Genomic DNA, 24,282 nt, shown 5'->3' on the forward strand with positions numbered 1-24,282 from the left:
AGTTAATTGACACTCTTCACATATTTTACAGGTGCTGAAAGTACCCTGGCTGAAAATGTTACTCTCTCCCTGTGTTTGGGCTATCATTATCACTCATGCTCTCAGTGTGTTTGGATATTTCACTATCGTCAACCAGCTACCCAACTACTTCAAGAACATTTTACATTTTGATATCAAAAAGGTAAGATTTTGGGCTATTTTCATATCCATCCCTCAGATCCCTTTTCTTCACGGGTCGATCATTAACAAAATATAGATAGGTACCTACATATATACAAACTTAGTACATATACATACATACCTGTTAAAAAATAATTCGGCAATGCTCTTTAACCTGGAGGTGTTGGATTTGGATCCCGGAAGTGGCGAAAAATTTTCCTACCAAATTCAACTTTTCCGTTCACAGATAGGCTTGGCTGTAAAAGAACATGCCTTGAAAGGGGTTCTGAGGTACATAAATCTTGAAAATAAATAAATAATTGGAATTCAGCTAGTTAATAATAAATGCATAGATTTTATTCTGATACAACATATACATGTGGCCATTATCTTTGTGTTCCTAGAACGGAATCCTCTCCAGTCTTCCGTTCCTCGGCAAATACGTAACCGCTCTTCTATCCTCATTGCTGGCGGACTACCTGAGGACTACGCAAAATGGTTAGTCGCAAAGTATCCCATTAGATGACGCTGACAAAGGGCTTTACAGCCCACATAGCCCAACTTATAGCGGGTGACTTTTTTCATCCATTTAGGAGCCATTGCTGAGGAGCAATAATACTCGAATAAGTATCGAGTTTGAGAAGCAATTAAGAATTGTATTGGTGTCAACAATCGAGTTTTATTGGTTTATAATCTCGTTAGGTAATAAAATTATTGTTTTTTAAGAGAATTATCTCGTCAGCCCATCAGCTTGAAATTTTGGGTTAAGGCTTTTCGACACAGAAGCTTCATTGTACTCGCCCTGATTGCGGAATATCTATATCGATTTATCACCTGTCCAAGGTCTTTTTACTTGATTCACCGCTGTGGCTGTCTCATGTATCTTTTCAGGGTGCAACATGGCCCGCTATGCATCCTATGGCAGCGAAATGGATTCCACCGAACGAAAGGAGCAAGTTCGTCTCAAACATGATGGGTAGGTATAATAATCTAATAATAGCTAAGAATCAATTTTTAATTTATGTGCTAATATACGTAGGTTATAGGTACCTACCAATGTACCTAGTCACAGCGGACTCGCGTTTCCAAACCCGATAGGTACCTCTATTTATATAGGGCCGGGGGTCACAAAGTGAGTTTAAACTCGGTTTGAGTTCGAATAAAGCAATCTGATTGGATGATTTTTTAAAAATTCCAGTAATTTTAGACAATCAGATTGCTTAAACCGAGATTAAAACTTAAACGAAGTCTAAACTCACTTTTGGCCACTAGGCCGGGCCTAAGTAAGTACATAATATGCATAGGTACCTAATATTAGTTCACAAACCAAACCACACAATAATCACACACTTTTCCTAACTTGCAGCGTCATCTTTGGGAGCGGCTATCACGCTTCCAATCTGCGGTTTCCTGATCGATCTCATAGGTTGGGAAAGTGTGTTCTATTTCACCGGACTGGTCGGTTTGATTTGGAGCATACTCTGGTTTGTTCTGGTCTTCGAGACCCCGGCAACGCATCCTCGGATCACGGTGGAGGAGAAGGAATACATTGAGACCAGCATAGGGTTCACCGCCACCAATCACAAGGTAAGAAATGAGTTAAGACTTGCAGAAGATTCAGCGTTAAACCAAAGTCTGAGGTAAGAATATGAACGCATGAGATATCATCCGTTGAGAAATGGTTTGATTTGGAGCATACTCTGGTTTGTTCTGGTCTTCGAGACCCCGGCAACGCATCCTCGGATCACGGTGGAGGAGAAGGAATACATTGAGACCAGCATAGGGTTCACCGCCACCAATCACAAGGTAAGAAATGAGTTAAGACTTGCAGAAGATTCAGCGTTAAACCAAAGTCTGAGGTAAGAATATGAACGCATGCGATATCATCCGTTGAGAAATGAGACGATAAAAATTGTCTGCGGGCTGTGTCTCGAGAAACGTACGGTTTGGCCGCTATGGCAGACTCAGCGTCCCTCTAATCAAAATGTTAGTTGAAGTAAAGGAGTCACAAAAGTTCAAAATGTAGGACTATACTGGGAAAAAGCTAAAAAGGAGTTCGTGGTCACAGCCCCACAGGTAGCTCAAATTTTGCAAAGAGGTTCAATAATCGGTTATTTATGATTATGATGATCAAAAAAGTCCACCAACTATTGCAAAGAGGTTCAACGCTAATAGTTTTTTTTGGGGGGGGAGGGGGAGTAAAGCATCTAGTTAATTGACACTCTTCACATATTTCACAGGTGCTAAAAGTACCCTGGCTGAAAATGTTACTCTCTCCCTGTGTTTGGGCTATCATTATCACTCATGCTCTCAGTGTGTTTGGATATTTCACTATCGTCAACCAGCTACCCAACTACTTCAAGAACATTTTACATTTTGATATCAAAAAGGTAAGATTTTGGGCTACTTTCATATCCATCCCTCAGATCCCTTTTCTTCAGGGATCGATCATTAACAAAATATAGGTAGGTACTTACATAGTACATAGGTACCTGTTGAAAAATAATTCGACAGTGCTTTTTTAACCCGGAGGGGTTGGGTTTGGATCCCGGAAGTGGGAAAAGATTCTCCTACCAAATTTAACTTTCACGGGATAGTTTTCATATCCATCCCTCAGATCCCTTTTCTTCACGGGTCGATCATTAACAAAATATAGATAGGTACCTACATATATACAAACTTAGTACATATACATACATACCTGTTAAAAAATAATTCGGCAATGCTCTTTAACCTGGAGGTGTTGGATTTGGATCCCGGAAGTAGTAGAGTATTTTCCTACCAACACGGGATAGGCTTGGCTGTAAAAGAACATGCCTTGAAAGTGGTTCTGAGGTACATAAATCTTGAAAATAAATAAATAATATTAGTCGTAATAATTAATAATAAATGCATAGATTTTATTCTGATACAACATATACATGTGGCCATTATCTTTGTGTTCCCAGAACGGAATCCTCTCCAGTCTTCCGTTCCTCGGCAAATACGTAACCGCTCTTCTATCCTCATTGCTGGCGGACTACCTGAGGACTACGGATCGAATGACTACTACAACTACTCGGAAAGTGTTTACTACGTTTGCTCTGTTGATGCCCGGATTCATGATGGGTCTACAGGTGAGATCAGAAAAGTACTGGTTTTCTAGATACCTACTAGGAAGCAGGGCCGCATTCAGGATTTTGTCGAAGGGGGGGCCGGGTCCAAACAGTGATGTACCGGGGGGATGCATGCTCCAAATTTTCAGAGTCCGGCCTACATAAAGGAATAAATCAATGAAATGAACCTCGAGTGGTGGGGGAGGCCCTCGACCCCCCTGAATAAGGCCCTGCTTGGAAGGTATTTCTAATAGATAACTACTACCTACTTAAGTAGGAAGACACTTGAGATTCACTTATGGCAGTGGCGTCTTCTCCATATGAAGCTAAGAATTCATCACTTCCTTTCCTTTCTAGAATAGAATATACCTTGTTTATCCTGCCAGAATGAGACTGAAAAGTCCCTTTACTCCCGCAGTCTAAACAAGGTATAGTTTAAACATATGTAAATATAAAAACTTGTTTAAATTTAAAAAAAAAAAATACAAAAATATATGTGATGAAGTATTAGGATTAGAAGAGGGATAGGGGTGTCTTTCACAGGTTTCCTTCCTTTTCTCACCTTCCCCCTTCTTACCCCTTACTGAAACTGTAAATGATTATTCAACCTGGATTCTACTGCCCGACACTCAGATTGTTTCACAGATCGCGGTCGGTCTGAGCGTAAGTGGCGTGCATAAGACCACTAACAGTTCGGCATACTGTGCCTGTGTTTTTATAGTTCCCCTTGTGAAAAACGTCACTGCTTGTGAAAAAATATGTGCGTACTAAATCTTGATGTGCATAAATGCTAAGCTATTACTATTCGACATGTGTAAAATACCGGTTGCGCACTGCAATTGCATAATAACTTATAATAAGTAATTTACGTTTACTACCGTGCAAGGATGCATCGTGCTAAAAATTCATGAAGGTGAACAAAAAGCTCCAAGAGAGGTACAAATTTATTGCAATACATTACTTGTGGTTAACAGACTAAAAATACCTACCTACCTCTCGAATAGGTGTTAAAAACACAGTACCTACGCTGTCAAAGCCAGCAAGCACTAAAGAACATTTTGCGGTTTAACACTAAAGGACATTTTACGTTTTAAGCTTTTAACCAATGGATTGCAAAATAGTCACTCTTATGAAATCACTCGGTTCAAAAGCAATATACCTACACATAATATCCTATCCTATATCTTCTTTTATTCTAAGAATAATTACCTATTAGTCATTAAAAAACGAGTAGTCAGAAAAAACATAGGTGAATAATACATTTCAAGTACCCAGGCGATAACCCTAAAAGTCAAATAGCTAATGACTATTTTATAAAATCTGTAGGTACTTGTTTTTCCCTATTATTCATGACCTAACAAAGGTCTGTACGCACCTTAAAGATAAGCGCATCGTGCGTGGTTGGTATCTGGACGAGTGACCGACTAAGTAATGGAGTGCCCTCACCTATCACGTGCTACCTGTCTACTACGGAAAATATTCAGCCATATAAGGACAACGGAGCAACCGGTTTCCAGCGAATGTGTTGCCTCTTACATGCCTGCGAGTTAGAAGACTTCGAGATGTATCTGAATCACTCGAAACCTATTTTTATTTTCTTCTCCATCTTAGGTTAAGGCGGTCTCTTTTTGATCCCTTGTCCCTTGTGTGCCGCATCCACTTTCGTTTAGGACTATTGCACTGTTGATCTTAGGTGGAAACATAACGCCATCGCCACAATCACTCTATGACTAGGGACACGACAAAACGGCAATGTCCGCCATTCTAAATAAAACGGCCGTCCCATAACGCCGTGACGCCCGTGACTAAAACGAGAAGCGTGACCAGATGACTATGTGTCACGTCATTCCCGTGACTACAAACGTCCGTTCCGACTTGTTCACAATGTGGTAGATAGACCCTTGTACTGGACAGCGTGTCTGCGATCCTTTGAATGAAGATGGCCTCCTCCTTGTGACATTTGAGACGACTTGCCACATAGATGCACTTGAGAAACCCGTGCTTGGCACTGTAAACAGTCAGACAAGGGAAATTTAAAGCTTTTGAAAAAAAAAAAGTCCTAATTAGTAGGTACCACCTACCTGGCGCTGATTGTTTATAACTGCTTGCATGAGAGAAACAAGAACCGCTTTCGCATTACTTCAAGGCATAAGGCACACTCCTGTATATCATGCCTCTTTGGTAACGGAAGAGTTTGGTCAGAAAATTTCCTCCACGGCCGGGATTCAAGCCTAGAACCTCTGATTTAACACTCTCAGTGCTCTAGACAACTCGATCACGGACTAGAAATTTGAGTAAGATAGAACACCTTCATACACGTAAAAGTTTTTTTTTTTCATGTGTTTAATTACAAACAGTATCTAGGTAACTTACCAGCAAAGTTCAATCAATCGGGAGCTAGCCGTAACGTTGACAGTTCGACTCATTTCTTCTTTGACTAGTCGGAGGAAAATGTTGGCGCAATTATCCCAATCCCTCGAAATACCTTTGAAACAGGTCGTGTATTTGAGGTACTCTGGAAAAAAAGAGGAAGAAGTTGGTACCTAGAACGCAATGTCTCAAACGGTTAGGTTGTCCACACGTAGTCGACAGCCGTCGATCGATGTGAATCGATGCGGATCGACCATTGATCGATGTCGATCAACGGCCGTCGACTATGTGGAGACACACTTTTATATTCAACAACATCGCACGTTAACAGTTATTCGTCGGGAATTTATTGAGGCATTGCGTTGGCTAATTTCTTATATTCACACAAGACCGATTTATTTTTCCCCGGGCAAGGATGAGCCCACTTTGAGGCTTATGTGTAAGCAGCTGTAGGGGAAAACAGCCCTAAAAAATGGGTTCAGCTTTTACCAATCTGATTGTTATAGTTTTCCTCTGTAACCAACTTTCAACCATTTTCCCCCCACAGGAAAGGATCGCTAGTCTGTTTTCAACCTCATACTTTACTCACGACTTTGGAAGGCTGGATCGTCACATAGGAAGCGGAATGTGTATCGAGCCCCCACAATGTAGTCTTCGAGTTTTTTCTGCTCTGCCGCGGCTAAACAATTCCGGGAATAATCATCGAAGCATTTCATTCCAGTCTTGAACGAACTGAAAGAAAGAATGAAAAATATTTTATTGATCAAGTAGGTATTAATAGGTAATTCGATCAATCAACGAGGCAGCCTGCAAAAAAAGTCCTACGAGCATAAATTTTTGCAGTGTTGCGTTGCGAGCATAATTTTAAATGAGCATCGTGTGAAAGGTACGTCTTCAAACATTTGTAAACAAATTTATGGCGCTAAAATTTGAAAATTCAAATCAAAAGCACTTAGCAACATCCAGCATCCAGCGTTAGTGCATTCTATTGCAAGTCCAACCGGTCTTTTTGGTTCCTAATAGCTTACTACTCTTACTAGTCATTTTCTGTGGTACTTGTGTGTGTTTTAGTGTTAAGTACTTCACAAATTTGTAGCGGACAAAATGTCTTTTTTGAGTAGAACCGTGAAAACCATTGGCACTCACAGTGGTATGTTTCATTGTGATGAAGTGTTAGGTTGTTCCATGCTAAAGCTTCTGTATCCTGATGCCGAAATCATCAGGACACGAGATCAGAAGGAGTTGGATAAGCTTGATCTAGTGCTGGATGTTGGCGGTAAGTTGAGAGTACCTACTAGTTGAGAAGGCACAACAGTAAAAAAAAAAAAAAAGTTACAATAAGATGGCTAAAGAATTCCCTCCGGGAATTCTTTAGCCCGTAGTTTATTTGATCGTGATTAGAGAAAATCAGTACCTATGTACCTACCTAATTTGTTTAATAACACAGGTGATGCTAAAACCGGTCGTAAATTTGCCTGGCATTTATGCTACCTTCCAAGATAGTAGGTATAATATGGCTTCCCTTTTATTTGAAAGGTCTTGTTTCGGTAATTTTTCAATTTTGTGATACCTAAGTACCTATATCTAAATTACTATACATTTCTACTTGAGAAGAAAGATTTTTTTCCTTTTTTTTATTAATTTTACATGGCAAGTTCAACCTGCAAGTAGTCAAAACACATGAATGTTTCAAAACTGGGTACCTACCTTACTATTTAAAAATAGATAAGTATTTTATTATTATTCATTTACTCATATGAGGGTTAGGTACATTCATGGAATTTTTATTAACCTTAGAAAGGAAGTATGAATACTATGATAAAATCACCTTGTACACCTACCTTACTATTTAAAAATAGATAAGTATTTTATTATTATTTATTTACTCATATGAGGGTTAGGTACATTCATGGAATTTTTATTAACCTTAGAAAGGAAGTATGAATACTATGATAAAATCACCTTGTAGATATTTCTTTTATTCAAGAGGACCTATGTTCTTTATGGACTCTAGTGAATCCCTGTAACATGAAGGTACAAACAGAAAAAAAAGATGGGTATTGAATGAATTTCAAAATTAGTAAATCAAATAATTTTGTGTTTTCAGGTGAATATAACCCAGACAAGCTGAGATTTGATCATCATCAAAAAACATTCAATGAGACATTTGCATCTGTAAGGAAGGAGGACAAATTCAACAAGGTCAAGTTAAGTAGTGCTGGTTTGATATACTGTCATTTTGGTCTTGACATCTTGAAAAAGTTAAGCCCTATACAAGAGGAATATTTCTTGAATAAATTATTTGATAAAGTATATGACAATCTCATACAAGAAGTTGATGGCATAGATAATGGGATTCCCATGTTTGAAGGAGAACCCATTTATCATATCTCAACACATCTGGGTGCAAGAGTTTCTAGACTTAATCCTAAATGGAATGATACAAAAACTGTTGATGAAATGGAATTATTCAAGAAAGCAATGGCTATCACATTGGAAGAATTTCAAGATAGAATTGACTACTATTGTACACAATGGTGGCCTGCCAGGAAACTTGTGCTGGATGCAATCAAGGAAAGGTTTAGCCTGCATGAAAGTGGAAAAATCATTGAACTGAAAACGCCATGTCCCTGGAAAAGTCACTTCTTTGAACTGGAACAGGAAATGGAGCTTGGAGATCAAATTAGATTTGCAATTTTTCCTGCTGATGATTTCAATTCAACGTTTAGGGTTCAAGCAGTATCTCTCACTGAAAAGAGTTTTGTGTTAAGAACACCCCTTTACAAAACTTGGATGGGGCTTAGAGATGATGACCTCTCATCAGTGGCAGGAATACCTGACTGTATATTTGCTCATGCTAATGGATTTATAGGAGGGAACAAAACTAGGGAAGGTGCTCTGCAAATGGCACTGAAAACCTTGGAACTTGCTGAAAAAGATGAAAAAGCTGAACAATCAAATGTGTAAAATAAATCATGAAAAAACTGCCTAAGTAAAAAGAAAAACCTACTTCTTCTATTTTTGGTAGTGTACGTACTGCATGTAGGTATTTTTTACGTGTAGACGGTAACTTGGCCTCCTCACTCTTCCTATTCAGCTGTGTCTGTGAATGGGATCTTCAAATCTTCAATAGAGTTCTTATCAGATTTTTGTCCACTTTATAAAGGAGAAAATGAAATATTTGAATAAAATTGTGCCCGTCTGCTATATCTTATCTTCTCCGTTTTGTAGTGTTTTATTGTTCCGTTATGTCCACACACTTCTTGTGTACACAGAGTACACAGTCCTGGGAAACATGTCAGCTGGATTAAAAATAATGATGCGAGATGAAATAATAATGGAAAAAAATGAGTTTCTTGTTTTCCCCTCTGACCCATTTAGCATGGACTGAAAGATGAACTATTGTTTATTTGTCTAGGCCTCTTCTCTCTCCTTTGGAACACAAAAGATGATGTGCTTGCTTTTGCACAAAAGATGTTTACATTCGTATGTTAGCTACCTATCTTTAGCATGGGAATATTTTAGCCTGCTGGACACTTGCCGAGAAAAGTGCTCGTGATTTGACTTGCCAAGGTTATCCTAGAGAACTCTAATAGACATTATCTGATATTAAAAGTATGTATCTACTATCTACCTAAAATAAATAAAGGGTCGAAATTCACCAATATTAGAAATCCAGCAATATTTTTAGCTGGTATAACTTGCACGCTATCAATATGTACTCAGCCATAACCGACCTTAGTGAGTTGAGGGAACCTCATTCTCGGGTAGAGAGTTGAAATTATTTATTTCTTTTAAAGGTTCCGGAAGGTTTGTGACACTCTGTATTAAGATATCAGCAGAGAGCCTCGTCACGTATATTTTCATCTTGAAACAGGTCCATTTCTCTTTCCTGTTTTAATTGAAGATAAAAGGCTTTTTCTGAAGTGATTCTGGAAAAGTCAAATTTAATTACTTTCATGACAACTTGTTTCTGTTCCTCGCTTCTGTCTTCTAGGTACTCTCACAATTTTCCATTGATATTATTACCTAGCTGCTTTTTTCAGCCGAGGTTCCAGAAAAAGTATGGAATGGAACCACGGCCTGAATAATTATGTATTTGTGAAGCAGGAGCAGGAAGCCTTTCAGAAGCGGCTGTATTAAGGTTAGATAATTAGAGCAAACAAGGCTTTCTCCTTTACATTTAACTCTCAATTCTAATAGGAATCATACAAATCTTCGTACATTCTATTCTTCCGCTCATTTTGTCTTCTCCCCCAATATGTACATTTCCACCCACGCCACTGAGAACATATTTCATGCTTACGATTTTTCTATTGAATTTTGATGTCAAAAAGTATAAAAGTAATAAAATTAAAAAATGAAAAAGTTTTCTAATTATTAAAGACAGGCGACAAAAGATCACGTTTCTGTCCCTCTCTTTTTCTCTGCTTTCTTTCCTTTCTCTCTCTCTCTCTGCTTTTCTCCTCTCTCACTGTTCATATCTTCTTCACTCTCTTTCTTTTCTTCTTCCTACCTCTCCAGCTTCGTATGAGGAGAAGAGGATATCCAAAATATCGTACAAAATTACCCTCCACCAAACTACAAATTCACTATCGTGAGAACGAGAACTAGGTACTTATGAAGGCTATTTAGAAAGACTCTATCTATCGAAACTGAAGAAAAAATTTCATCCATCCATCGAAAAATCTGTACACACTAATGATTCATAATGTCCCTCTCTTTTCTCCTCCACAGTGACGGCCTACACAAGCACCAGTCAGGATTTGGTTCAATGCGATAAGAATCGAAGCTCTCTCAACACTTGTCTGTCCAAACTACCCGATATGCTGCACCAGACAGAACTTCAGGGTATCCCGAGCTCCAAGAAAGATGTGGATGTCGCATGCAGGTATGTATAAACAAGTGTGTAGGTATCTGATCATTGAGGAGCTAGTTGAAATCCGAAAAAAAAGACAAGGTGGAAAAAAAACCAGTATGTATAACCTTGGTCATTATAACATTGCCCATTTGGGAAAAAATCCTTCACACCAAGAAATCTGACTTTTACTTGCACGGATCTACTCCTCCTTGACATAGTAGAAAAATTAATCACTTGCCAATAGAGCCAATACTGACGAAAATATGCCTACGCAGTAGGTAGGTAGATAGTAGATACATACTTTTAATATCAGATAATGTCTATTAGAGTTCTCTAGGATAACCTTGGCAAGTCAAATCACGAGCACTTTTCTCGGCAAGTGTCCAGCAGGCTAAAATATTCCCATGCTAAAGATAGGTAGCTAACATACGAATGTAAACATCTTTTGTGCAAAAGCAAGCACATCATCTTTTGTGTTCCAAAGGAGAGAGAAGAGGCCTAGACAAATAAACAATAGTTCATCTTTCAGTCCATGCTAAATGGGTCAGAGGGGAAAACAAGAAACTCATTTTTTTCCATTATTATTTCATCTCGCATCATTATTTTTAATCCAGCTGACATGTTTCCCAGGACTGTGTACTCTGTGTACACAAGAAGTGTGTGGACATAACGGAACAATAAAACACTACAAAACGGAGAAGATAAGATATAGCAGACGGGCACAATTTTATTCAAATATTTCATTTTCTCCTTTATAAAGTGGACAAAAATCTGATAAGAACTCTATTGAAGATCCCATTCACAGACACAGCTGAATAGGAAGAGTGAGGCGATATAAATATTGATGATACTGATAGTGTAGAATTGTAGATGAAATGACCATTGACCTTTAGTGTTGCTGTTTTTATAGTACCTACCTACTTCGTTAAAAAGGTCCCGAAGACCTTAGAACCCTCAAATTGATCTCACGCAGATAGGTAATGAACGTAAAAGAAACTAATCTACACTTTACGGGGTCTTTTCAACTGTGTTTTTAACCGGTGACCTCAAAAAGTTTAGTACAGCGAGATAAATTATTTAACTATGTGGTCTAGGTCTGGGATTTGGAATAAAATGTAGGGTATTTATCCACTCTACGTAATTCGCGCTTATTAGCAAGTTTCTATTGCCTTCTACATTTACAACAGGCCATAAATTGATAAGATCACAACATTGATATTGAACGTTTCTACAGAGTTAGCCATCGTCTACATGAGACAGCCACAGCGGTGAATCAAGTAAAAAGACCTTGGACAGGTGATAAATCGATATAGATATTCCGCAATCAGGGCGAGTACAGCCACAGCGGTGAATCAAGTAAAAAGACCTTGGACAGGTGATAAATCGATATAGATATTCCGCAATCAGGGCGAGTACAATGAAGCTTCTGTGTCGAAAAGCCTTAACCCAAAATTTCAAGCTGATGGGCTGACGAGATAATTCTCTTAAAAAACAATAATTTTATTACCTAACGAGATTATAAACCAATAAAACTCGATTGTTGACACCAATACAATTCTTAATTCTATCTCAAACTTGATACTTATTCGAGTATTATTGCTCCTCAGCAATGGCTCCTAAATGGATGAAAAAAGGCACCCGCTATAAGTTGGGCTATGGGCTGTAAAAGCCCTTTGTCACTGTCATCTAATGGGATAATTTGTGACTAGCCATTTTGTATTTTGTACATGTCCTAACCTTCTTACCAACATGAATCCAATGACGACGCGAAGTACCACAATGATGTAGAAGTGGATTTTGGACGCTAGAGGCGTCAGAAGTGTTGAGAATGAAGCCAGAAGCATGGAATACCCAAACACTCGCCGTGCCCCGACAATCTCAGCAAGTCGACCCCCGGGCACTTCCGTGCAAAGGTATCCCCAGAAGAATGAGCCGACGAGGAAATTTTTGTCGTATTCACTCCACGTGAATCGAATCTGACCATCCTGGAAGATAAGCAAATAAAAAGGAAATGTAATGCTGCTGTAAGCGTTTCCATGAGAGTCACAAGGCTTGTAGATAGGACGCTGATTGCAGAATTAGAATTCTCATTTTTCTACATACCTACATTTATGTAACTAAGTACTCATAATAATAATTATTGTGTATAAAAAATTATTTTGTCATGTGTATAAAACTGTGAAAAACCTGGGGAGCCCCAGACTAAGGGTCTACCTACATTTATGTAACTAAATACTCATAATAATAATTATTGTGTATAAAAAATTATTTTGTCATGTGTATAAAACTGTGAAAAACCTGGGGAGCCCCAGACTAAGGGTAGGGTGGAGGCGAAAGTGGAGGTGGAGGCGAATATGGAGGTTGAGGTGAAAATGGACAGGGGGGGGCGAAAATGGAGGTGGAGGCAAAACTGTTGATGTATGCTCAATGACTACACCCTTTATGCACCATTGTACCTACCTATGTATGTTTTCTATGAAGCTCTCGTATGTTATTCTTTGTTGAACACATTCACTCGAATGGCCAAGCAACTTAACAAATAAAAATAAATTTAATGAAATCATTCGAGCGGAAAGATCTAACACGCAAAGCAGAGAACTTGATTCATCACATTGTCACATGCGATACATCAATCAAATCATGTAAATTGATAAAAGTCAAGTCCACACCTAATCTACCAAGTGAGAGGGAATGAATACATGTCGCCAGGTCGCCATATATCTACGCCCACTCTCTTGTTTCCAGACTGCTACAAGGTTTAATCCTAACGCGTTTAGTAGTGTCATAGGAACCTCACTAGTAAATTGATAAAAGTCAAGTCCACACCTAATCTACCAAGTGAGAGGGAATGAATACATGTCGCCAGGTCGCCTTAGATCTACGCCCACTCTCTTGTTTCCAGACTGCTACAAGGTTTAATCCTAACGCGTTTAGTAGTGTCATAGGAACCTCACATTTTGCCAGTATCAAAAGTTACCCGGATTATTCCTTTGAAATTGATAATAAGTACCTTCAGAAACTTTGAACTGTTGTGCGTATGATAATTTTATAATTTATTTTTCATTCCTAACTATTTCTCTAGTGGGGCAACCTCTTTGTCAGCCATTACAATTCATAACTTTTTTATATATATATTTAACTTTTCCATCTTTTAACCTTTGTTTGTATTTATGTAGGTATTTATTCTTGATGTTAATAAATGAGGCCCTTTTAAATTGTTGGCATAATGGGACTTTGGTCTTAGCCGACAGTATAAATAAGGTAAATTAAAATTAAATAAAAAATTTCTCGGGAATGTATGGCCGTGACAGACCTGACTATACCAAACGCTATAGCTACAAAGAGACCAGCCATAGTTATTCACCCTGTCAAGCTTTTCTATGTGGCCCTAGTAAAGTCGGGCACAAACGCGCTGGTATAGTTGACAGGCGACCTGACAGTTTGAGAACCACCGTAAGAGTCGGAAGAATAGTATCATCATCAGTAAGACCATTTAGACAAGAGTTCTATTAAAAGTACCCCTTAAGCCTCCATTAACTTCCCAGGATCAAACTATTCTGTAAACGGAAAATTAGTCGGCTTTGCGGGTGGTCCTGTAGTTGGACTACAAAAAGCTTCAGCTCAACGGTCTGTAGGTAGCGTTTTCACTATACCTACAGTAGAGCAAGTAGGTATAAATAGACCTGAGGGATCTACAATTTCATTATGAACTTCGTGTTTACGTTTCGCAATATACATGACGTAACACAACATAGGAAAACTTTGCAACTTGAAATTTGGTATGTAGCTGTCAAATGTGATAAGGATGCGATACAAAACTTTTGGTTAAGACCGGTGCAACGGTTGGTGGTATTTTGACCGCTTTATGGCGGTTTTCGACCGCTTTTTCGCGGCTCAACTAATATTCCAGTTACTTCGCATATGTGTCCATGCCCATCAACCTACACAGTCTAAAAATAAACCCTACCAATGTCGGTGTGTCGTGGAATTCACCTGACCACTTCTAAATGTTAATATTATGTTTCCCCTGTCTTTATGCAAATGAGGACCTTAAAATATTTACTAAATGTTAAATGTTGATACCGTAGTTATAATTGACAGTATGGATGTATGGAAAGTACGTAGGTAGGTACATACGAGTATTCTTCGAGATAAAATAAAGGACACTTTTGATCCGTCCAGTACATTCACCTTTCTTATTAGCTTCTTATTTAAAATTGGCAGTATGGAAAGTAGGTAGGTACATACGAGTATTCTTCGAGATAAAATGAAGGACACTTTTGATCCGTCCAGTAAATTCACCTTTCTTATTAGCTTCTTATTTTATGTTTGGGAAATTACTATCCGTTGCTCGATTATCTGGACTCAGCAAAACCTTTCCATGATTTTGTCAGGAAGTTTCAGAGTTGGTAGGTACACATCAGGGAGTCGTATGCTTAGGTAGGTAGTGTAGGTACCTATGATCAGTAAGACCATTTAGACAAGAGTTCTATTAAAAGTAGCCCTTAAGTCTCCATTAACTTCCCAGGATTAAACTATTCTGTAAACGGAAAATTAGTCGGCTTTGCGGGTGGTCCTGTAGTTGGACTACAAAAAGCTTCAGCTCAACTAATATTCCAGTTACTTCGCACATGTGTCCATGCCCATCAACCTACACAGTCTAAAAATAAACCCTACCAATGTCGGTGTGTCGTGGAATTCACCTGACCACTTCTAAATGTTAATATTATGTTTCCCCTGTCTTTATGCAAATGAGGACCTTAAAATATTTACTAAATGTTAAATGTTGATACCGTAGTTATAATTGGCAGTATGGAAAGTACGTAGGTACATACGAGTATTCTTCGAGATAAAATAAAGGACACTTTTGATCCGTCCAGTACATTCACCTTTCTTATTAGCTTCTTATTTTATGTTTGGGAAATTACTATCCGTTGCTCGATTCTCTGGACTCAGCAAAACCTTTCCATGATAATATGAGTTATGACTGTTATGAGCCAAAAAAACCTGTTTCATGTTGATATAGGCCGGTTGACTCTTCGAACTCTTGATGTTCGCGCGTCTCCGGGCACGCTTGATGGATAACAACAACAATGTTTCTTTTCCTTGTTGTTCAAATATGCGGTATGTATCTTTTACCTGAACAATTGTCACAAAAGATCTAACCGTGTTGATATAGGCCGGTTGACTCTTCGAACTCTTGATGTTCGCGCGTCTCCGGGCACGCTTGACGGATAACAACAACAATGTTTCTTTTCCTTGTTGTTCAAATATGCGGTATGTATCTTTTACCTGAACAATTGTCACAAAAGATCTAACCGAGGTGAAAGTGAAAATGGAGGTGGAGGCGAAAGCGGAAGTGGAGGTGAAAGTGGAAATGAAAGTCTCCTTGTCACAAAAGATCTAACCGTGTCGCAGTGACCAAGGGCGTTTATTAAAGCCGATGCCCTACTTATATCAATACCAAATTTACCTGAACAACAGTTTGCCTGATGGACACATTGGCTGGCTCGGTATGCGTCTGATTTGAACCGTTGGTGTTGGTGTGGTATATCATGTCCACAATGGCAATGTTGAGATTCACACGCAGCATGTAGTTGACCATGAATCCGAAGAAGACCATGATGTTGAGAACGCCACGACATGTCAGCTTATCTGAAATCAGAGCCAGAATAATACTCTACTTATAGTAAGGAATACATTGGAAATATTGGAATACATTGTAACATTCAGACTAGCATAGGACTAGAAAAAGAATACATTGAGACCAGCATAGGATTCACCGCCATTCACCAGCGTGGAGACTTGCAGAAGACTCAGCGTCCCACCAATCAAAATGTTAGTTCGACAAAGCAGGCAACGCACCCTCAGATCACAGTGGAGGAAAAGGAATGCATTGAGAAAAGTATACTTTCTGAGAGAAGGCGACAAAGCATCCTCAGATCACAGTGGAGGAAAAGGAATGCATTGAGAAAAGTATACTTTCTGAGAGAAAAGTAAGTAGGTATAAGTACTTTCTCATCAATAAATTTTGAACCAAGAAGCAGAAAGAAACCTATTCGCCTTCGTTTGTAGACGGAACGAATGTAGGCTGAGATTTGATAGAGAACTGTAACAACAGAAGTCTTATAATTCAGAAACCCCGCATCCTCAGATCACAGTGGAGGAAAAGGAATGCATTGAGAAAAGTATACTTTCTGAGAGAAAAGTAAGTAGGTATAAATAGGTACTTCAGACTAGCATAGGACTAGAAAAAGAATACATTGAGACCAGCATAGGATTCACCGCCATTCACCAGCGTGGAGACTTGCAGAAGACTCAGCGTCCCACCAATCAAAATGTTAGTTCGACAAAGCAGGCAACGCACCCTCAGATCACAGTGGAGGAAAAGGAATGCATTGAGAAAAGTATACTTTCTGAGAGAAAAGTAAGTACCTAGGTATAGGTACTTTCTCATCAATAAATTTGGAACCAAGAAGCAGAAAGAAACCTATTCGCCTTCGTTTGTAGATGGAACGAATGTAGGCTGAGATTTGATAGAGAACTGTAACAACAGAAGTCTTATAATCCAGAAACCCAAGAGGACAGGATAGGAGAAGGTCAGCGTCCCACCAATCAAAATGTTGTTCGACAAAGCAGGCAACGCATCCTCAGATCACAGTGGAGGAAAAGGAATGCATTGAGTAAAGTATACTTTCTGAGAGAAAAGTTTAGTAAGTAGGTATAGGTACTTTCTCATCAATAAATTTGGAACCAAGAAGCAGAAAGAAACCTACATATTCGCCTTCGTTTGTAGACGGAACGAATGTAGGCTGAGATTTGATATTAGAGAACTGTAACAACAGAAGTCTTATAATCCAGAAACCCAAGAGGACAGGATAGGAGAAGGCCAGCCGTTCCGAGAACGAATCTTATCCGTGAGGATAAAGTTCGTCCCGGGCGTGAATCCAACCCACGAACTAGCGCTAACAAGGTCAGAAACCCAAGAGGACAGGATAGGAGGAGGCCAGCCGTTCCGAGAACGAATCTTATCCGTGAGGATAAAGTTCGTCCCGGGCGTGAATCCAACCCACGAACTAGCGCTAGCAAGGCAGGTGTGCCACCTTCTAAACTAACGGGCTATATTCCACTACTGTAGTGCTTTCTGCTAGATCGCGGCATTGAATGAGTAAATTGAATGGAGGGAACACTAGTAAGCATAAGCACTTAACCAAGTAGTGAACTGAGTGGGTAATCTAATTTATGAAAAATTAATTGGTAATAAATTAGATAATAACTATCAATAAAATTTATGGGCTTAAGATTTTCTGCAGACGTTTTTAAACACACCTGATCACATCTCCTATCTAGACACCTACCTATAAATAAAGAGTAATAGGTATTATTTAATAGGTACATAATAACTAATAGGTACATTAATAATGCAGATATAAACCCGTTAGGTACCTATCTAGATGACCTATCTTGCAAATTTTACCCGTATCGCTCGAAGTGTAGTGATTATTAAAAGGCCTTCATGAGTAGTGAGTAGTCTGTAGGTAGCGTTTTCACTATACAGTAGAGCAAGTAGGTATAGATAGACCTGAGGGATCTACAATTTCATTATGAACTTCGTGTTTACGTTTCGCAATATACATGACGTAACACAACATAGGAAAACTTTAGCTAAGTAGGCACTTGAGAGGTGACGTCAAAACATTTGCGAGAGCCAAAGTGCAAAGTTGGTTCTTGGAACAGGCTTTGTTGTTTGTCATGCTGAAGATTTTCGACGCAAGGTGGAGCTTATCATAAGCGTCAATGGGTTAGGAAGTTTCTATTTCCAGTTTACAATTTCAATAATACAGGGCCGTAATAAGGACCTAGGGGAACGGGCCCCCACCCTCGAGCTTTTATTTTCAAAATTTAATAGTTAATAACTATGAATCAGGAATGAGCAATAAGAGGTGTGAGGAGGTGTGGTTATTCTGACCTTATTGTTGGGATTGGATTCTCGCCCCCTAGTTAAAATCTGGATACGGGCCTGCCATAATTTATGGTTATCATGACCTAACTCAACAACATTATGTTATTTTAATATCCCCCAGATTAGCTTCTTCCTCGTTGGCAGCCATGATCTTCCTCAAAGAGTATGCCATATTTTTTAGGAGATTTAATTTCTTTACGGCGGGCAGTGCCCTTGAAAAACCAATGTGTAACTGATGTGAGGGGCATTGTTTTTTGGAGCTCCCCCAATTCCATCGTTGAATTGAACCCTAGATATTGGACTACATGAGCACCATCACATCACATGTGAGGGGCATTGTTTTTTGGAGCTCCCCCAATTCCATCGTTGAATTGAACCCTAGATATTGGACTACATGAGCACCATCACATCACACGCTTTTCCTATTTTTGACGTAAGCAATAGAAGACGAGAAATAGGGTATACAACTATACACATATTTTCTGTGATAAATAAGGTATAAACATATTTTCTGTGATATACTCGTCGTATGTTTCATTTTAATTTGCACACACACAAACATGCAACATACACTCTGTGACCGGAAAGGTCAACGCCCTTTTTAGCTAAATTAAGGAGCGCGGTAGCTCTCCGCCCCGCCAAGTCAAGAAAGTTTGACCGCGCTACTAGAGATATTATACGCGACAGGGAAAGTAGCCGTTTTCAGGTAGTTGTAGGCAGACAGCCACAAATGACGGAAGAAAACGGATTGCATGTGTGTGTGTTGGGGCATGAAAGCATACCAAGTTGAAAAAAAATGTCATCAAAATCGGCTAAGTTTAGCCGGAGATATTTGACTTTGAAAAACGTCAAATTTTTCATCATTTTCTGCTGCTGCGTCGGGAATTTATTGAGGCATTGCGTTGGCTAATTTCTTATATTCACACAAGACCGATTTATTTTTCCCCGGGCAAGGATGAGCCCCTTTGAGGCTCCACTAACTATATTGGAGGGTGAGAAGGGTGTATGTATATTTGTAGAATGGTATGAATTCTATGAAAAAAGTAGGTATGCGAGAAAAAAAATGCTAACAATATTACATAATCATAATAAGCATGGCTAGATTCGTTCATTATAGCCACCAGCTAGGGATGTACATGACCAACCTTTTGTTATAAAAAAGAATGTTGTTTTTTTACGGCGCTTGGACCGTAATTTGAACTTGTATTGTTTTTGGAGCGTAAATATTCGAGATATAAAATTACAAGTACGCTATAAGATAAAACTTAACGGTGACCTATACCCTCGAACCAGAAACATTGTGTACTGTGTAGGGATAGCGACAAGGGTTTAGTAAAACAGCTCTCACATTTTCACTTGGCAAAGTTCCTTTATATCTTTATAAACAACGTGTGTATGTTTAAGGTAAATTTCCTTTTGTTTGAACTTTTTTCAAATTTCCTCAATTCGTACTAAAACGTGTGAGAGTTTTATTAATCGCGTAAGGTAACAAAGAACTGGCTAAGTTAAACCTTCATTTCGCTTGGTAAAAAAAGAAGGTATTTAGGTTACTTTTATTTGCTCAGACTGACCTTAATTCCTGAAACTAACAATGACATTCATAGTAGTTGGATATCAAAATCCGTATAGTTACCCAAGCTATCCATGTCCCTAGTACTTAGGAACGTGTTTATAAAGGGTGTCCCAATAAGAGCGCAAGATTTGATCGGTTAATAAAGCATGGTTCTCCGTGGAATAAAATGGACTTCTTAAATGATTTGAGAAGTAAACATCCCGAAATTTTGTATGGAACAATAATCAGACAAATAACTTCCTTGACTTTGATGGTATACATTAGTTTTCTTTTGACAAAATTTTCGATGACAAATTCGAGGAGATCAGGCTGTATCTCGTTGATGCAACTTTCAATTAAACCTTTCAATGCTTCAAAGCTTGTGGGTTTGTTGGTGTAAACCTGTGACTTAAGATGCCCTCACAAAAAATCGTCTAGGGGGTAAAATTACATGATCATGGAGGCCATTTCTCGTCCGAAAAACGGAAAATGACAGGATTACGACTAGGAAAATGCTCGCGCAAAAGTGATAATGTGTCGATTTTATAATGCTAACGCGTTGTTGAACAGTTTTAGACTCCATGATGACTAATTCTGATTTGTTTACAATCAATCTGTCAAAGATTGGGAAATATAAAACAATGCATAACAAAGTTATGACCCTTTCAAATCTTGCGTTCTTTTTGGGACACCCTTTACTTAGTGATACTCAACTGTAGATAGGTATTACCATAGTATTTATGTGATGATATAAATAGGATGTAATATAGGTACCCACACATAGAAGCTAGCCGCCAGGGAGAAATATTGCAATGCTGGAGAAAAACAAAAGAAAATGTATTTTTCAAGTTCTATTACGTACATCCATGACATTCTTTGTTCATAATAAAATATGGCGCTTGAAATGTGGAGTTGTTTTGCATAACTATAATGTGTACCTACCTAGATAAATACTTGTTACCTACCTTTTTTTGGCCTTTGGATAAGTGATATACAGCGTGGCCTACATTCGGCAACAAGTTACCCGCCTTCTCACATTAACCTCACTAAAGGCAAAGGGTCGTTCCATGTATAAAACCGACGCCTCGATTTTTTTTTTTTTTAACTTTCTATGGGCTGGTTCTATTATGTGACTCTGTAGCGTAAGATACACTCTTTTGAACAAGACATACTGTGCTTTATTACTTTTCTTTTTTTTTTTTATTTTGTCAGGAAGTTTCAGAGTTGGTAGGTACACATCAGGGAGTCGTATGCTTAGGTAGGTAGTGTAGGTACCTATGAGATTTCCCCCACCCTTATCTTTACCTAGTATGCTGTATGGCTGTACGAAGCTTACCATGGGAAAGAATTTTTCTCATTCTGATAAACAAATTTATTTTGAAAATTTCGCTCGCACATTTTTTTCCACTCTTCCAAGATTGAACGGAAAACGGAAAGACTCAAAGAAAATTATGTATCAATTTTCAGAATTTTTCTAGAACGCTTCGAGTGTGTTTGTTTACAAGCACATATGTACATATGGACGAATTTCCAACAAACGAAAAATATGTAGCTGCATATTTGTTCGTTGGAAAGTTGTCCGTTTTTCAGTAGAATTCGGAAACTTTATGTAAATGTACATCACAACAATAAATTGACCGATGTCGATTAACATCGACTGGAGTTCATTAAAGATTCAAAGAAAATGTCTTCCTCCTTACCGCCCTTCAAGTCGTGTCCGTTATTTTAAAAAAACAGCATCAGGTTGTTGATCTTGGCATCTTGTTGGCTGATGTTTCCTGCCTTATTATAATCTTTTCAGAAAAAAGAAGAGGAAGTCAAAGAAAATGTCTTCCTCCTTACCGCCCTTCAAGTCGTGTCCGTTATTTTAAAAAACAGCATCAGGTTGTTGATCTTGGCATCTTGTTGGCTGATGTTTCCTGCCTTATTATAATCTTTTCAGAAAAAAGAAGAGGAAATTTTGAAATTTAGGAGACAAAGTTGATCTCTTCTCATTCCCTTCTCTTAACAATATTTTGTCGGCTGAGGAAATCCCTGTCGGTCTTCGTTTTTACGGAATTACGAGGAATATCTGCTGTACAATGCACAGTTTGCACTTCCGCCTCTTCGTGTCTGTAGCGTCGATATCTAGTACATAGCTACAGATCTGTCATTTTTCTGCAATCAGTGGTAAAAAATGCTTCTCTCATGACCAATTTTGAAATTTGATGCAGGTATCCTACCAGTATACCTACCCATATATTAAAACCTGCGGGCATAAAATCGGAATAATCACAGTAAGGTCGAAAGCTTTTATTGTTGATTAAAAAATAATAAATTTACACATTTCTATATGTAGTACACATTTCTATGGACGATAAAAATTGTTGATTGTGGTAAAAGGGCACCTGTTATTGGAAGAATATTATTTTATTAAAAAAAAAAAAAAAAAAAAAAAAAAAAAAAAAAAAAGGGGGGGAAACGTGGAAAATATTAAAGATTCTATTAACTTAGAATAAGTAAAACAGACATCTCCACTGTCTTTTACCTTGCACATTGCATAATCAAATAATTACACGGCATTCATACAAATTTAGGAGCATGTAATTTTATGTTCGGAAATGTGCTTTCCGAGATCTGACCGATAGACATAAAGGATTGTAGTTTCTTTTGCATTGCGTTAATGTGTTTACAAGAGCAAAAGCTTTCAAACTCACATCTGTTACCCAATTACACGGCATTCATACAAATGCAGGAGCATGTAATTTTATGTTCGGAAATGTGCTTTCCGAGATCCGACCGATAGACATAAAGGATTGTAGTTTCTTTTGCATTGCGTTAATGTGTTTACAAGAGCAAAAGCTTTCAAACTCACATCTGTTACCAGAATGCAAAGTAATCTCAAACATTGTTGGGATTTCAATTTTCGAAGTTGCTTTTATTCTTATTGGATTTAAGTATATTTTCTTTTTTGTTTTTAGAAAGCACTGGAACAGATGTGATTTCTGCCAGCTATCGAGCCCGTGGTAATTCTCTTCCGGGAGGGAGGAAGGTTGTAGTAGCATGTCAGAACTGGAAGGCTGTGATAGAACTTTGTGCAATATTCATCATCATCCATCTTTTTATAGTGATAAAAACTTTACCAGAGCATTCATTTGAAAATAATTTCAACCCTTTAAATAACCTTGTGACCGAATCAAGTATTACAGTAGGCAGATTTGAAGTTTTTCTATGCTCTCTAGATTTTGGGTGTACTCATTAACTCATATAAAATTAGTAGAATTGACGTGGAAAGGAATAGCAAAGGAGGCACTTACTCTCGGTTCTACAATCTCATGTTACCTCTGAGAACGCTTGGAGACTGTTCGGGTTTATTATTCGAGTATGCTCAGAGATAATGTTTGATTGTTGTAGACCTCAGAGTTAGTATCAATGTGATACTCACAAAGGTTGTAAAGTGGTCAAAGTTCACATGAATTGAAAATTAATTTTACCCTCTCTCAAAGAGGCTTTTATCCTTCATGGGTTAACCACCATCACCCCCACTTTTTCATCCAAATATGTTTAATGATTCTGACAAATTGATGATTTTACAAAAAAAAAAAAAAAAAAAAAAAAAAAAAAAAGAAATAATTCTAATAGGAATCATACAAATCTTCGTACATTCTATTCTTCCGCTCATTTTGTCTTCTCCCCCAATATGTACATTTCCACCCACGCCACTGAGAACATATTTCATGCTTACGATTTTTCTATTGAATTTTGATGTCAAAAAGTATAAAAGTAATAAAATTAAAAAATGAAAAAGTTTTCTAATTATTAAAGACAGGCGACAAAAGATCACGTTTCTGTCCCTCTCTTTTTCTCTGCTTTCTTTCCTTTCTCTCTCTCTCTCTGCTTTTCTCCTCTCTCACTGTTCATATCTTCTTCACTCTCTTTCTTTTCTTCTTCCTACCTCTCCAGCTTCGTATGAGGAGAAGAGGATATCCAAAATATCGTACAAAATTCCCTCATCCTCTATTCCTATTCAATTTCTCTCACCCTTTCCCTTGTCTTTCTCTCTCTCCCTCGGTTTCACTCACTCACACTCTTCCTTTTGACGAACGTGTAACGTATTCTTGGATAATTCAATCACAAACATTATTTTAAACGAAATTTATCCCTTGGAAAGTTCACGAACTTTAGTAGCTCCGCTTGTTGGAAAAATTGTTCGTGTTATTAGGGAAGAAATGCTCGAGTGAACATCACACAACTTCCTGTTACAACTTTACGTGTTAAATTATCGGTCCGGTATGACAAAATA

General features: G+C 38.2%; 3 protein-coding genes across 5 annotated transcripts in view; 2 read left to right on the forward strand and 1 right to left on the reverse strand.

Annotated features, from left to right (window-relative positions):
- The window catches only part of LOC113465347 (sialin-like), a 4,900-nt gene extending 1,466 nt beyond the window's left edge, over nt 1-3,434 (forward strand). The window contains exons 1-4 of one of the 2 annotated variants that reach the window (XM_026825947.1): nt 1,016-1,135; nt 1,526-1,746; nt 2,400-2,549; nt 3,108-3,434. In XM_026825947.1, coding sequence (XP_026681748.1) covers nt 1,069-1,135; nt 1,526-1,746; nt 2,400-2,549; nt 3,108-3,419 — 750 coding nt within the window. In that variant the 5' untranslated portion in view covers nt 1,016-1,068 and the 3' untranslated portion in view covers nt 3,420-3,434. Of the gene's footprint in view, nt 1-1,015; nt 1,136-1,525; nt 1,747-1,840; nt 1,966-2,399; nt 2,550-3,107 lie in introns of those variants that run through there. The other variant, XM_026825946.1, reaches the window with a different exon arrangement.
- LOC103512495 (sialin) overlaps nt 1-16,151 on the reverse strand; it is a gene marked incomplete in the record, with an annotated part of 25,111 nt that extends 8,960 nt beyond the window's left edge. Inside the window, 2 exon segments of the mRNA XM_008477256.3 lie at nt 12,231-12,470; nt 15,959-16,151. Coding sequence (XP_008475478.1) covers nt 12,231-12,470; nt 15,959-16,108 — 390 coding nt within the window.
- On the forward strand, nt 6,572-23,463 carry LOC103512494 (UPF0160 protein). Of its 2 annotated transcripts, none has more exons than XM_026825945.1 (2): nt 6,572-6,900; nt 22,961-23,463. In XM_026825945.1, the coding sequence occupies exons 1-2, from the start codon at nt 6,729-6,731 to the stop codon at nt 23,239-23,241; spliced, it is 453 nt and encodes a 150-aa protein (XP_026681746.1). In that variant the 5' UTR covers nt 6,572-6,728; the 3' UTR covers nt 23,242-23,463. The 2 variants fall into 2 exon arrangements, with proteins under 2 accessions (XP_026681746.1, XP_008475476.1); XM_008477254.2 differs by lacking the exon at nt 22,961-23,463 and adding an exon at nt 7,732-8,842.
- The last annotated feature ends 819 nt before the right edge of the window (nt 23,464-24,282 follow it).

Source organism: Diaphorina citri, unplaced genomic scaffold, assembly GCF_000475195.1.
Source record: "Diaphorina citri unplaced genomic scaffold, Diaci psyllid genome assembly version 1.1 scaffold845, whole genome shotgun sequence".
NCBI classification, from domain to species: Eukaryota; Metazoa; Arthropoda; class Insecta; order Hemiptera; family Psyllidae; genus Diaphorina; species Diaphorina citri.